Raw genomic sequence first — 16,101 nt, 5'->3', positions numbered from 1 at the left:
CCCGTGCGCGCTCGCGGCTAGGCTGTGGCCGGCCTTCCCACGAGACGGGATCTTGGTCGGGCTGCACATGCGTGCAGGCAAGCTGGCTTCGGGCGACCGGGCGCCTGCGGCCCTCCTGGTGCACGCCGGCGGCTGGTGGCTCCTGGGGCCGACCGCTTGCCGTTGGGAGCTGCTGGGGCGGCGGTGGCTACCCCTCGTCTGCCTGAGGCTTGGGTGGCCGGGGCGGCGGCTGCTGGTGACGGCTCTGTGGGTCGCCTTGCTGCCCGCCGGCCTGGGCGCCCCTTGGCACGGCAACGCCCACCCTACCAACCCGTGGTGTCGACTCTGTGCTTGGGTGTTTACCCTGCCCGGCTTCTTGCTCTGGGCCGGCGGCGATGGCGCACTCTGCGTCATATCCCTTCTTGGAGGCGTCGTCGAAGCCTGTCTTCACCGGGGGTCACCGGGTCGGGTTCTGGGATTAAAGTCCCGTGTGCTTTGGTCAACGATGATGGCGTCTGAGGATGTCATTCCCCTTCATGGAGGCGTCGTTGGAGCACTCTTGTGGCCATGCCTCTGCCTCCGCCCTCTGCTTGGACGTGTTGGGCCTAATTGTGCTTCATGTGTTCTTCGCTTTGGTATGCCCAGTAGTTGGTTCGTGTTACCGCAGTTGCTGCTTTGTAGCGGATGCTTTGCCGCTATCACTCGGTTGCTAGGGCGGATGCTTTGCCGCCGATGTCGCGATGGTCCCCCCTAAGGCAAATGCTTTGCTGCTAAGGGCGTGATGGTCAGGTTGCAGTTCTGGCGGATGCTTTGCCGCCGTGCTTCTCTAGCGGATGCTTTGCCGCTATCAGTTGCCGCCGATGTCGCGATGGCCCCCCCTAAGGCAGATGCTTTGCTGCTAAGGGCGTGATGGTCAGGTTGTAGTTCTAGCGGATGCTTTGCTGTCGTGCTTCTCTAGCGGATACTTTGCCGCTATCAGCTTGGGCGGATGCTTTGCCGCAGATGTCGTGATGGCCCCCCCTAAGGTAGATGCTTTGCTGCTAAGGGCGTGATGGCCAGGTTGCAGTTCGGGCGGATGATTTGCCACCGTGGTCTCTCTCAGCGCCTCTGCGGTTTCACTACACTACAAGCTATCATTGTGTTGTCTTCATGTATTAGGCTCAGTCGGTTGGGGTTTTGAGGTGGTGGGTCCTCCCTCGTGTTTTTCTTGCTGTTCGTTTGTTTCTGTGGGATTTCGTTGGTAATCCAAGGATTACTTGCGTGTCCTATATATCGTCTTTGTAACATTTGGTTACCTCATTTCCTCTTAATGAAAAACGGGTGAATGGCCCGATCGCAAAAAAAAAAAAAGAACAGTCCAAAAGCTATTACAAAAAAAAAAGCCTAAGGATGCCGGCAGCAGGCAGATATAAAAATCAGCCTTATATTGAAAGGAGTCCCCATCATACATATCCTTCACAAAAAAGGTCTAATAGGGACCAAAGAGAAAAAAAAGAAAACACGGGAAAAGGAAAAGATGAATGGGACATGGAAAACGAAAAAAAAAACACAGACTTACTCTAGAATATATGGTGGGACGTGAGGGTAGTTTGAAATTGAAAGTAAAAAAAGATGGATAAAATAAGAAGTAAAAAAATGCAAATTAGAAGAAAAGTTTTGCTCTTTAATAATAATATTATTAGGTAGGGATAGAGATTATAGACCGAAATATAGAAATAAAAATAGAGATAGAGAGTAGAGAAAAGATACACAAAAATGGCAAAAAAAAAAAACCCCCACAAGAGCTGAGGAACATGTGCAACCAAAAAGCGTGAAAACTAAATCTAATAATAAAAAAGAAGAAGCGACAAATAAAACGGAAGCTCAGAAATTGAATCAAGCAAAAAAAAAAATCCAGACGGAAACGCCACAAACACAAATAGAGGAATGGACATAAACTAAACTAGAAAAAAATGACAAAAGCGATGTGGATACAAAAAAATGATAGATGGAAAACTATAACGGAATCACTAAAAAAGGGGTGGATCGACCGTGGAATAATTTGTTTTCGCTCTTAAATAATAAATATAGATAGAATAATGTGTCGTTTATTAAGTTTATTAGGATTTAGTTAAACCAACCTTAAACTTTCTGAGTCTTCCCACATTGATCTGGTGTTTGTATTGTGCAAACCTAGCTTGTTGTTTTATTTCTATGCTCCATTCAAACAGGGGCGAAGATAAGTACATGGTTTGAAGCAAATTTCTACACTATTGCAAATTATAAGACGTTTTTATTTTTCTAACATATATTTTACTATGTCTAGATACATAATAAAATAAGAGAGAATTCTGTATTTGGCACCGAAACAAACCACTCTTCTGTATTTAGCATTGGAAATTTTGAACTTCCTTATCTAGCATCAACTTAAAAATTCCTTCCGTATATAGCACTTCCATCCAATTTGGCCATCCATCCGTTTGTTGACGTCATCGACCACGTCAGTTTTTGTTGATAAGGACCAAAATGCTGTCACTCAACCCCCCCGCCCCCACCCCACACACACACCAGCGCACGCCCCGCGCCGTCGCCGGTGCTGCCGCAAGATCCTGGTCGCCAACCCCGTGGCCGTGGAGGTGCTGTCCTGGCCGGAGCTCGCGAGGGCGGGGCTCAAGACCCTCGCGTGCGAGGTGATGGGCGTGCTGATGGAGAAGCCCAAGCACGTGACCATGAGCAAGTGGAGAAGGCCCCTGTCGCCGGAGCAAGTCCGGTACGCCGCCATCGACGCCTTCGTGTCCTACGAGATTGGCCGGCTGCTGCTTACCAGTCAGCGCGCGTTAGAACTAGAAGATGTGGCCGCCGCCGCTGGAACGATCTCGCCCCGGTGGCAGCAAGGGCGAGCCCGGCCTGATCGTGGGCCTCGACACCGAGTGGCACGTCGTCTTCCACGACGACGGGTATCGCGACAACAGGATGGTGGTCCTGCAGATGTGCGTGGGCCGCCGCTGCCTCGTCTTCCAGATCGTCCACGCCAACTACGTCCCGGTCACCCTGAAGGCCTTCCTCGCCAGCCCCAAGCACCGCTTCATCGGCGTCTCGGTCGACGGCGACGTCTAGCGCCTGTACTGCGACTACATCTGCAGGAGCACCATCCTGTTGTCGCGATACCCGTCGTCGTGGAAGACGACGTGCCACTCGGTGTCGAGGCCCACGATCAGGCCGGGCTCGCCCTTGCTGCCACCGGTCGTCTCGCGGACCTCTTGGAGGAAGTGCTTCACGGCGTCGCCTGAGTTCGTGACCGTCGCGTGTGGATCACTACGGTGCCGCCGTCGTCCATGGGCATGACGACGTCGGTGTCGTACGCGTACGTGGACTTCTTCATTGTGCCCGGAGGACGGCTTGCGTGAGCTAGTGTCGTCTCTTAGCAAACTTTGCCGACGGTTGAGAGCTACCGATTTGTTCGATGCCTCGATGGCTCTGATCGTGTGCTGCTTCTCGATATATAAAGGGGAGGGAAGGCAACGCAAGGGCTGGGGGATTCGAGTCGGATTCAACCAAGGATGCTCACCTCCTCCGCCGGGCCAGCTCTACCAGCCGTTCCACCCGTCGCCGTCCCCTCTGCCGCCTAGTCTCCGCAACCTCGACCTCACCCAGCGCCTCCAGATCCTCCGCGACAGGATGGGCCTGTGGCACGAGTACGCGCCCCTCGTCTCCTCGCTCTCCCGGGACGGCTTCAACCTGTCCTCCATCCAGGAGGCCACGGGCATCTCGGACGTCGAGCAGAACTGCCTCGTCGTCGCGTCCCAGGTCCACGACTCGCTCCTCGACGACAAGGTCGCCGCGTTCCCGCCCGATCTGCTCCCGTACTTCGCACCATGAAGAGCTTCCCGCGCTGGCGCGGGGAGGAGGGCTGGGAGGCCTTCGGGAGGGACTCCCCCGCTGACTGCCTCGCCTACGCGTGGTTCCGCCAGTCGCGGGAGGGCATCGACGTGGAGGACCGCATCGCGGAGCTGGAGCGCGCGCTGCAGGTGGTGGAGACCGAGTCCGGCAGGGCGCGCGTGGAGCTTGAGCTGGAGCGCGCCAGGAAGAAGGCAGCCGAGGAGGTGGAGGGGGAGGAGGAGGACCCTGCCGCCTCGCGGCCCGGCGTCACGGTGGTGCGGCTCCAGTACGCCGCGATGCAGGTGGTGGAGACCGAGTCCGGCAGGGCGCGCGTGGAGCTCGAGCTGGAGCGCGCCAGGAAGAAGGCGGCCGGGGAGGTGGAGGGGGAGGAGGAGGACCCTGCCGCCTCGCGGCCCGGCGTCACGGTGGTGCGGCTCCAGTACGGCGAGGTCGCCGAGGCGACCACCGTCTTCATGCTGCCGGTGCTCAGGGAGACGGACGGCGTCGCGGCCATGGAGTCGACGCCCAGGCGGACCAAGACGGACGTGGACCTTGGCATTGTGGAGGTAGACAAGCCATGGGCGCGGTGGGCTGTGGTGCCCGGGTGGGGCCCCGTGGGCCGAGGCAGCGGACGACGCCGTCGTCATCGAGCTGGCCGACGGCCGGAGGCTGCCGTGGCGGACGGACGATGAGGAGCCAGTGCTGGTCATTGCCAACACGTTGCTGGTAAGGGTATACATGTCATTTTAGGTGGCACTTGACACCGTTACTGCATCAAATGGACGGAAGTGCTATATACGGAAGGAATTTTCAAGTTGATGCTAGATAAGGAAGTTCAAAATTTCCAGTGCTAAATACAGAAGAGTGATTTGTTTCGGTGCCAAATACAGAATTCTCTCATAAAATAAACATATCTAAACGGAAATCAAAATGTCTCATAATTTGAAACAGAGGGAGTATCATATATATAAGCAACATTTATCGATCAAATCCATTCCAATTTACTTTAGTTTTGCTAGAGTATTTAAAATAGAAATTAAATCGACCACAAGCAGTGCGAATACCATATTTCATCAATAAACAGGCAAATTTTGAAAAAAAAAAACATAACTCGAGTGTAGTGTACCTGAAGCTAGTGATGCTCTGCGTGTATTCAGATTTCAGACAACAAGCGGTCGACTGAAAAAGCAGAAACGGCCCGGACACGAAACCCCGGCGGACACGGGTGGGCTGGGTCTGGGTCTGGGTAATCCAGTTCCAACCCGACCGAACCGACGCGAGTCGGCGAGTGGAATCTGAGTCGGAGACGGGCCTGGACCATCTCTCCTTCTCCCTCCCCTCATATATCCTCCAGTCCACAAAAAATCCCCGAGCTATTCTACTCCCCTGGCCCTAAGCCAAACCCAAATTCCCCACCCCACGACGCCGCCGCCACCACCACCACTGCCATGGGAAGAAAAGATACCTCGTCCTCCTCCGCGGCCGCCGGCGGCGGGAAAAAGGAGAAACCTATGTCGGTATCCGCCATGCTCGCCTCCATGGACGCCCCCGCGGCGAAGCCCAAGTCCTCCAAGTCGGCGGCGCCGTCCAAGGCCAAGGCGAAGCCCTCCAAGGCGCCGGCATCCTCCTACATGGGCGACATCGACCTGCCCCCCTCCGACGACGAGGACGAGGAGGAGGCCCAGCGCGCCGCCGCCGCAGCCAAGCCCAAGGCGGCCCGCGCCGCCGTCGACCTCAGCGCCGGCGTTGCGCCGTCGCAGAAGGACGCCAAGAAGAAGGACAAGCGCGAGGCCGTGGCGGCCGCGGCCGCCGAGGCCGCCAGGCAGGAGGCGCTCCGCGACGACCGCGACGCCTTCTCCGTCGTCATCGGCGCGCGCGTCCCCGGCGGGTCATCCGCCGCCGGCGACGACGGCGGCGTCGACGACAACGTCAAGGACATCGTGCTCGAGAACTTCTCCGTCTCCGCGCGCGGCAAGGAGCTGCTCAAGAGCGCCTCCCTCCGGATCTCGCACGGCCGCAGGTACGGCCTCGTCGGCCCCAACGGCATGGGCAAGTCCACCCTGCTCAAGCTCCTGGCATGGCGCCAGGTCCCCGTGCCGCGGAACATCGATGTCCTGCTCGTCGAGCAGGAGATCATTGGCGACGACCGCTCGGCCCTCGAGGCCGTCGTCGCCGCTGATGAGGAGCTCACCGCCCTCCGCGCCGAGCAGGCGAGGCTTGAGGCCTCTAATGATGCTGATGACAACGAGCGGCTCGTGGAGGTGTATGAGAAGCTGAATCTCCGGGACTCTGATGCTGCCCGGGCCCGAGCGTCCAAGATTCTTGCGGGGCTGGGGTTTGATCAGGCGATGCAGGCCAGATCCACAAAGTCCTTCAGTGGTGGATGGAGGATGCGTATATCGCTTGCCCGTGCGCTCTTCATGCAGCCAACGCTGCTGCTCCTTGATGAGCCGACTAACCACCTGGATCTGCGAGCTGTGCTTTGGCTCGAGGAGTACTTGTGCTCGCAGTGGAAGAAGACATTGATTGTTGTGTCCCATGACCGCGACTTCCTGAACACAGTGTGCAATGAGATCATACACTTGCATGATAAAAGTCTGCATGTCTACCGCGGAAACTTTGCTGATTTTGAGAGTGGGTATGAGCAGAAGAGGAAGGAGATGAACCGGAAGTTCGAGGTGTATGAAAAGCAGATGAAAGCAGCCAGGAAGTCTGGGAGCAAGGCCGCACAGGATAAGGTTAAGGGTCAGGCGCTGTCAAAGGCTGCTAAAGAGGCTGCCAAGAACAAGGGGAAGGGGAAGAGTGCTGCAGATGACGACGATGACCAGAAACTGGCGGCTGTGCCACAGAAGTGGCGTGATTACAGTGTTGAGTTCCATTTCCCAGAGCCTACAGAGCTCACACCACCTCTCCTTCAGCTCATTGAGGTAGGGTTCAGCTACCCTGGTAGGCCAGACTTCAAGCTCTCAGGTGTTGATGTTGGCATTGATATGGGAACACGTGTAGCTATTGTTGGGCCCAATGGAGCTGGGAAGTCTACCCTGCTTAATTTACTTGCTGGTGATCTTACCCCGACAGAAGGGGAGGTAAGGAGGAGCCAGAAGCTGAGAATTGGACGATACTCACAGCATTTTGTTGACTTATTGACAATGGAGGAAAATGCAGTTCAATATTTGTTGAGGCTTCACCCAGATCAGGAGGGAATGAGCAAAGCAGAAGCTGTCCGTGCTAAGCTTGGCAAGTTTGGGTTACCTGGACACAACCATCTCACTCCAATTGTTAAATTATCTGGTGGGCAGAAGGCCCGAGTTGTGTTCACTTCTATATCAATGTCTCAGCCTCACATACTCCTGCTTGACGAGCCAACGAATCACTTGGACATGCAAAGTATTGATGCATTGGCAGATGCACTGGATGAATTCACAGGAGGTGTCGTCTTGGTTAGCCACGACTCACGATTAATATCTCGTGTTTGTGAGGATGAGCAAAGGAGTGAGATATGGGTTGTGGAAGATGGGACTGTGAATAAATATGACGGCACATTTGAGGATTACAAGGATGAACTCATGGATGAAATAAAGAAGGAAGTTGAGGAATAATGCTGCTCCAAGTTAGTTGTGCTTTCCTGTTCTTTTATAGAACAGGCTGTTTTCTTGAACTGAAATTGCATGTACTATTAGTGAGTTTTCTTTACTCTGGTTTGCAGAGTATTCATATTCATATGGTTACAACTCTGAACAATATGAGACATGCTTGTTTTATGTTATATACAAGAGAACCTGAGAATATGGTATTATTTGTTTGTATCTTTTGTTCTGACATATATGTGATGTGACTGGACTGGAGTAGTACTTCTCAATCTGCTCTCAAGATTATAGGGCTGAACAACGAGAAATGAAGATATGACAATTGTATACCCTTTTCTTTACCTTTAGCATAGCTACTCTAGCAGTAAAAGCTTCTTAGAGTACGAGTCAGCAGAAGCTGTGTCCATCTGGGACGGCCTGTTTCTTTTTTCCCTGTGGTGTGAGGATCAGCTTTAGGCTTGCCCTCTTGTGAAGTTGGCAGACTGGCTTTTTATTGAGTAGACTAGCTATCTGAATTCTAGTTTTTGACCAAATTATCTGCAGTCTGATCAACTAAATTTTTTTAAGTAAAAGGTTGAACTTCTTGCCTTTTTAATATTCTAAATTATTGTGGCTTGTTTGTAAGATGACTGAATCAATTTGCTTTTTTCAGAACTGAAATTCGTTGAATTGCCACCTGAACTCTGCATAAATACTTTTCTCAGCTTCTTATTTATTCCTTATATAATAATGACATAATGTCTCAGATCCAGTGCTGCTTCTTTCTATGAAGTTGAAAATCCAATAGGCTTCAATAATGCACCAGTTTGACTTAGCAGATTACTGGTTCAAATTTTTGTTTATGTACAGTAACAACTTAAATTTATCTAGCTGCAAAATCAGCTTGTTGCACTTTGCACATGAGAACATACCTCTTAGTTTCCCATAAACTGTAGTAGATTGTGGGCATAAAGCTTATAGAGGTTCTGTTCACTTGTTCGTCACATCTTTTTTGCTCAAATATGACTATACTATTAGTTCTTGTCATCATGTTTTACCCCCCTGAGTTTCTTGGATGAGTGGTACCATTAGTCTATTTGCTGCTGAATCTGTAAACAGAAATTAGTAATGTATTAAGGAATTAGTAATATATTGATATCATAAAACCAATCAACAATTCAACATGCAAGATATACAAGTTGTTCCATATTCCCTTTGTTTATTTTCATTAATGATTGGAATGTGGGAGCAGCTCATCATTTGTTGTCAACAGCATGAATATATCCTCCATCTGCTCTGTCTTCACAAAAGCGTTTATATTTACCACTTGTTTGCAGATTCTGGATTCTGGAAGCACTTAACAGCAAAGGAATGGTAAGAAGAATTTTTGCAGGAATCATTAGAAATACTTGGGGATTCTTTCCTAGTATATCACAACTAATATGTTTTAGCAAATAACAACATCAGCATCAGGGCATGCTCATCAAGAAGCAAAACTAGACTTCGGATGCAGCTTGTGCCAGCTGCAGTAACGATCTTGTGCTACTCTTACTCCTTGTCTCTTACTACTAGTCTAAAATAATCTTGTGGTGCTCTTACTCCTTTTCGAAAATATTTTTTGATTATAACATTGACGTGGTCTCTCTAAGGTTTGATACACTAACTGTGCATTTCTATTAAAATATGTTATTTCTGATAACAAGACACCTGTGAAAGAATTTCATGATACAGATGGTAACATCAATTTTATGTCAACAGTCATTCTAATATATTGATGCACAAAAGTATATTTTTTTACTAACATGAACCAGAGGGAATACATATTCTTAGTTTCACAAGCTACAGCCCATTTCAGCTCTTTATGATGTGAAGTGATGAGCTATCTATAGCTAACTTTGTACAGTAAAACATGCACACCTTTTGACCTTTATATATACTTTATTTATCACCACCACCACCACCACTTCATAAACATTGGGCTTGTTCCAGGTGCTAAGCCATATCTGTTGACTCTTGTTTCTATTTGCTAGTTTGCTTGCTGCTGGCTGCTTCAATCAAGTCCTGAACTACTACTTCTAGTTTCTATCAGGCTTCTGTTGTTCTGTCCCTGCTGTTGGGCTGGTCCTGCTACTGGATAGTGGATACTGCTTACTGAAGTCTGAACTTATGTTTCTGTGGTCCTCAGTTAAGTCTGAACTTAGGCCTTGTTTAGTGGGGTGAAGTTTGGGATTTTAGCTACTATAGCACTTTCGTTTTTATTTGGCAATTAGTATTCAATCATGGACTAATTAGGCTCAAAACGTTCGTCTCGCGATTTTCAACCAAACTGTGCAATTAGTTTTTTTTTTCCGTCTACATTTAATGCTCCATGCACGTATCGTAAGATTCGATGTGATGGCTACTGTAGCACTTTTTGGGAAAAGTTTTTGGAACTAAACATGGCCTTATATCAAATGTGATGTCTGAACTTATGTGTCGTTTGACTTTGTGAGACTAAGCTGTTATGCACTTACTCCTTCCGTCCTAAAATATCTGTCGTTTTCGTTTTCCGAGAAACAAATTTGACAAAATATATATTAAAAAATATTAATATTTATGGTACATAATTGGTATTATCTTTGAATCTAGTTTTTTTAATAAATTTATTTGGAGATACAAATGTTACACGTATTTTTCAACAAATCGAGTCAAACTTGCGGCACGGAAACCAAAAGCGACAAATAATTTGGGACAGAGGGAGTATGCCTGAATTCTGTTATTTACTCTATCTGGTTAACTTCTGTCACTTCACACATGCACTATAATGCAAATATGCAATATATTTCTGTCTGGCTAGGCTAAACTACAGAAGTGCAGGCGTGCAGCTGATCTGCTCCCTGCTATCTGCCTGTCTCTGCCTCCAATCCGGTTGGTCCAAGTTTGGTAGGGCAATACTTCGGTTCACAGATTCTGCCCGATCTTCCGAGAGGTAGCCGATAAGTTCGATTTCGTGGAGATCTCGACGTTGGCGATCCGGCTTCAAATCAGACGCGATTCGAACCCTGCAACCGTTATACCACTGCTCCATTGGTTATCAACCAAGCACAACTTGATTGACCTCGCCAAGAAGGCTTTTCCTGCAAGCGAATCAAAGAGCACAAGCAAGAAGGTAAAACACGCAATCTGAAATTGCAAATATGAATGACGCGAATATCAATAGAGGATTCAAGAACTCGGTTCTAAAGGACTAATCGACACAGTGGAGGAGATCAAGAACGGGGGCCCTGGATCACTGTAAAAGGATTTGTCACCACAGTTACAATGAACGATTCAGTTTCTCGATGGAAAACTAAACTCTAAACAAAAACCCAATTGTGTAGCAGCGGCGGCGGCTGTGTTTATAGTCTAAGACTCGACCTAGGGTTGGGGACGGCTAGGGGTTGGGCGCCCACAACTTGGGCTTAAGGCCCGACACGATACATGGCCAAGTTGGCCCAAATAGGTGACGCAGCACCTTGCCGTGGTCACACAGAATGATCCACGGACCTTCTGGAGCTGGGACCAGATCCAAAACGACGGCGTCGTCGTCCCCTTTCCAACGCATCCAAGAACGGCCCGTTTCGATGTCGTATGAGAAAGTTATGACCGAAACAGTGACGACGTGTCTGCCGAATCCGAGGGCGACGTGGCAGCTGAGTTGGGAACGAATTGCAACTTGGGGAAGACCATGGCGTCGGTGTGTCCAGCGTGGCGATGTCCTCATCATCCTCCCCTTCTTGAATTGGAGTCGTCCTCGACTCCATCTTGGCGATGTCCTCATCATCCCCTCCTTCTAGAATTGGAGTCGTCCTCGACTCCATCCCATCATCAGCGAACTCCTGCAAAAGGTTAGTGACAGCAGACAATGCACCAGACATAAAAGGTTGACAAAACATAGTATAACATGGTGCATCAGGATTATCACATAACTCAGCAGTAGCAGAAGTTGTAGCAAGAAAAACACCTCCTTTTAACTTAATCCCATTATTTTTAGCAATGTCTGTTGGAGGTTTATTTTTTATCTCATTAGCATGTTTAATAATATCCGTAGGAGACAAAGGCAGCAATGTAATTTTCTTGTCCTTATGTATGATAGTGTATGTATTAGTTCTACCATGGTGTAAAGCATCATTATCAAATTCCCATGGGCGACCTAACAAAATAGAGCAAGCTTGCATAGGGACAACATCAAAATCAGCAGTATCATGATAAGAGCCTGTGAAAAAGGTAATGCGTGCTGATTTAGTTACCTTAGTCTTACCACTATTATTGAACCATTGAAGTTTATATGGATACGAATGTTGTCGTGTGGTCAAGCCAAGCTTGTCAACCAAATCTGAACTCACCAAGTTGTTGCAACTCCCGCTATCGATGATAGTGAGAACACGACAACCCTGCACAATGAGATACATGTGGAATAAATTGTGGCGTTGGATCTTCATCTCTTCTTCATGTCCCACACGTGTACTCAACACACGCTGCACAAGAAGGCTAGGGTAGTCCGCGGCAGCAGCCACGGAGTCAATGGTGATGGCCTCCTTGTCTTGATCGCCCTCGGTGGAATCTGCATCAATGTTAGCAGCAAGGGCTAAATCATCTTCAACATCACTAGCACTTACATATCCATCCTTGGTAGCAATGAAAGCGCGACGACTGGGGCAATCCTTCATGACATGTCCCATGCCTTTACATCGGTGGCAAATGATTTTAGAGCTGGACGAGGAGGAGCTAGTAGAAGCACCCGGAGTGCCACCTTTCTTCAGCTGTGGAAACTGCACATTAGACAATTTACTTACCCCAGAAGAAAATGGAGGTGTAGACGGCTGTGGTGCAACAGGAAGCTTGGGCGTCTCCGGCTCGGAACGCTGCTGAAAATTCCTCCCATTGTTAGACCTGAAAAGCTGGTGTTGTTTGCGTCCCTGTACTTCTCGTTCTGCCTTAATAGCAAGATGATACAATTGGAAAAAAATTGCGCCATTCTTTGTAATCAAGTATGTTATGTATATCATGGTTTAAACCACCAAAAAATCTAGCACTAGCATCATGATCATCTTCATTTATACCACAACGTGCTAAACCAATAAGCAATTCTTGATAGTATGCTTCTACTCCTTTATCACCTTGTTTTAAAGTTTGTAGTTTCAAACGTAAATCACGTTGGTAATAAGGAGGAACAAAACGAGATTTCATACGTTGCTTTAAAACATTCCAAGTTTGAGGCACAGCAGCAGCATTATTGGCATTGCAAAGATCACTCCACCAGAACAAAGCAAAATTAGTAAACTCACTAGTAGCAAGTCTAACTCTATGCTCAGCAGGAACATTATGAGAATCAAATTTTTGTTGAACAGCAAGCTCCCAATCTAAATATGCATCTGGATCAACATTACTAGCAAAAGGAGGTAGACTAAATTTAATTTTAGCAAAAGGATCATTATTACCATGATTATTACCTTCCATACCGCGACGATTGAAGTTGAGGCGGCGACGGGCACCACCGTCAGCATACGCATCTTCATCACCAAAAGTATCCATATCTTCATCATCAGCACGATAAGGTGGAGGGCGTTGCTCAAGCTGTTCAATGCGGTTGACCAGATTGTTCACGTTGCGCGTCAGCTCGATCATAAGATTGCGTTGTTCAGTCATGAACGTTGTAAGCTCGCCCTTGGACACGCACTCATTGAAGTCCGTCGGAGTTCCTGCCATGGTTAGAAGATAGAAAAAGACAACACCAAAGTATTATCCCTATCAACTAAAAGGAAACAAGTGGTGGTGGTGAAAGTGGAATGCAAAATCACAAGCGGCTTACCACCATCTTGCCTGTATTCTTACCAACGCCAAACAGGAGCAAGTGGTGAAGCAATCTGTTGTGGAGCGTGGGTAACAGTTGCAAGATGAACCTGTGCTGACAGAAGAATATATGGAGCTATGGATAGGCACACAATATGACAGCAAGGATTAGCAATTAACGAGTGCAGAGTAGCGATTGTTCAATCTGGATCCAAAGTACAAATCACAGGTGCTGGCTAAGATGTGTCGAGACGTAGCGCAACAAGGTGAAAACAAAAGACGATCGAAAGAACTCACAGAACAAGCAAATAGCCTGGACTTCTCCTTTTTTTCCTGAATTTTTTTCCCGGATTTTTCCAAAAGGCACTAGTAGGAAACAAACTTTTTTTTTATTTTTTTCACTATTTTTATATACTTTTCTCTGAACAAGGATCACAAAAGATGCAACCACAAAAATTGGCACCTACAACTGAGGTGGGATGTGGTCTACAAAAATTCAGCACGTGCTCTAAAAAGCGCGCAAAAACTTTGACAATTTTTTTTCTATATTTTCCCGAATTTTTTTGGCAATTCTGACGAAACCAAACAGGGCGTAGCCGAGTTTGGGTCGGCTCCAAATGGTGTCAAGAAGCTGCTGAAAAAATTTCAGATTTTTCTGATAAACTAGCGAAAAGTTATGCCTGTTTTACCGAAGGTATCTCAAGGTATGTTTTCCGGAAGGCACAACACGGCGGCGGCAGTTAGGGCAAAGCGTCCCTAAATTCTAACACCGATCACAGGATCGTCACTGTGACTAACAGCAGTAGGTATTCGCCTGATGATGTAAGGAGGGCTGCGATGCAGGCAAAATAAGAACGGCTGGCAACCTATCTAGGGTTTGTGCGGCGGCGAGAAGTTACACAAGGCGGCTAGCAGGACAAGTCGAGTAATGTGGTGGCTTCGACTTGTTGTTTGGGAACGGTGGATGGGATAGCGGCGGAAAACAAAAATCACAGCAACGGGCGATTGAACTACGACCACGAACACAATCCTAAACCAGCAACAAGACTCGACCACGGACACAAACTCAACAACACGAATCTGAAACGAAATTGCAAAGGCACAAAGGGCGATAGGACAGCGGAAATTGAAATATTTTTGGGCTTTTTGTGGACTCTAGGTTATGAACAAATATGAATCTAAGGCAAACGAGATTATACCTCGCGGTAAACCTAAAATATCTGATACCAATTGATAAGTACAGGCCCGATCTTCCGAGAGGTAGCCGATAAGTTCGATTTCGTGGAGATCTCGACGTTGGCGATCCGGCTTCAAATCAGACGCGATTCGAACCCTGCAACCGTTACACCACTGCTCCGTTGGTTATCAACCAAGCACAACTTGATTGACCTCGCCAAGAAGGCTTTTCCTGCAAGCGAATCGAAGAGCACAAGCAAGAAGGTAAAACACGCAATCTGAAATTGCAAATATGAATGACGCGAATATCAATAGAGGATTCAAGAACTCGGTTCCAAAGGACTAATCAACACAGTGGAGGAGATCAAGAACGGGGGCCCTGGATCACTGTAAAAGGATTTGTCACCACAGTTACAATGAACGATTCAGTTTCTCGATGGAAAACTAAACTCTAAACAAAAACCCAATTGTGTAGCAGCGGCGGCGGCTGTGTTTATAGTCTAAGACTCGACCTAGGGTTGGGGACGGCCAGGGGTTGGGCGCCCACAACTTGGGCTTAAGGCCCGACACGATACATGGCCAAGTTGGCCCAAATAGGTGACGCATCACCTTGCCGTGGTCACACAGAATGATCCACGGACCTTCTGGAGCTGGGACTAGATCCAAAACGACGGCGTCGTCGTCCCCTTTCCAACGCATCCAAGAACGGCCCGTTTCGATGTCGTATGAGAAAGTTATGACCGAAACAGTGACGACGTGTCTGCCGAATCCGAGGGCGACGTGGCAGCTGAGTTGGGAACGAATTGCAACTTGGGGAAGACCATGACGTCGGTGTGTCCAGCGTGGCGATGTCCTCATCAGATTCCATACACCATTAAAAGCAAAAACACATGGAGTCTGAGTTCCACGCCTATAAGAAGGGGGCTTGTCTATTTTGCAATACACAAATGACTTGGTTAAGCAAAAGACATGAAGATACTGCTATGTCTTGAAGAAACGATGAAGTCTCAAAACTAACTTTAACGAAAGTGAACTTTTGTGTTTTGGACAAGCAAAGGATTGTGAATATCAATATTCATTATTGTTTTGTTGCCTTACGTTACATATGCATTCGGATGCACTCTAGATATGTCGATAAAAAAGATTGGAGAGTGATTGAAGATAGATTTGAAAAGAGTTTACTTGGATGGAAAGAAAAACAGTAATATGTTGGTGGTGGATACTAGGCTTGATTAATTGGGTTCTATCTATCCTGCCTATATTATGCTTTATTTTTTTAACCCCTTATTAGATGCATCTTAAAAACCTGTGTATTTTAGAACGGAACTTAACTGGAAAAATAATCAAAAGGGGGAATTTAGGCATTCTAGCTAATAAACAAAGAGGGTTTGGCAAAAGTTGATGAAAAATAAGTATATCAAAAATCAAATTTTTAAGTCAAGCGCAAAAGAATCCAGGAGACTTTTCAATACCAGACAGATCACAAACCTAAGACATGTTTGGTTGAGCTGCCTGCCAAGCGACTAAGGCCCTGTTTAGTTCCACTTCATTTTGCCAAATTTTTCAAGATTCCCCGACACATCGAATCTTTGGACGCATGCATGAAGCATTAAATATAAATAAAAAAAAACTAATTACACAGTTTAGACGAAATCCACGAGACGAATCTTTTAAGCCTAATTAGACTATGATTGGACACTAATTGCCAAAT

At 47.8% G+C, this 16,101-nt stretch overlaps 1 protein-coding gene and 1 pseudogene across 1 annotated transcript; both read left to right on the top strand.

Annotated features, from left to right (window-relative positions):
* Positions 1-3,429: 3,429 nt before the first annotated feature.
* On the top strand, positions 3,430-5,087 carry LOC136542939 (rubisco accumulation factor 1, chloroplastic-like; annotated as a pseudogene).
* Positions 5,088-5,211: 124 nt separating this feature from the next.
* On the top strand, positions 5,212-7,658 carry LOC136544735 (ABC transporter F family member 4-like). The gene has a single exon (XM_066536797.1). It carries the CDS (start codon positions 5,286-5,288, stop codon positions 7,434-7,436), a length of 2,151 nt encoding a protein of 716 aa, XP_066392894.1. The 5' UTR covers positions 5,212-5,285; the 3' UTR covers positions 7,437-7,658.
* Positions 7,659-16,101: the final 8,443 nt, after the last annotated feature.

The sequence above is a fragment of the Miscanthus floridulus genome, chromosome 3 (assembly GCF_019320115.1).
Source record: "Miscanthus floridulus cultivar M001 chromosome 3, ASM1932011v1, whole genome shotgun sequence".
Taxonomy (NCBI): domain Eukaryota; kingdom Viridiplantae; phylum Streptophyta; class Magnoliopsida; order Poales; family Poaceae; genus Miscanthus; species Miscanthus floridulus.
This window is presented reverse-complemented; position numbering and strand designations above follow the sequence as displayed.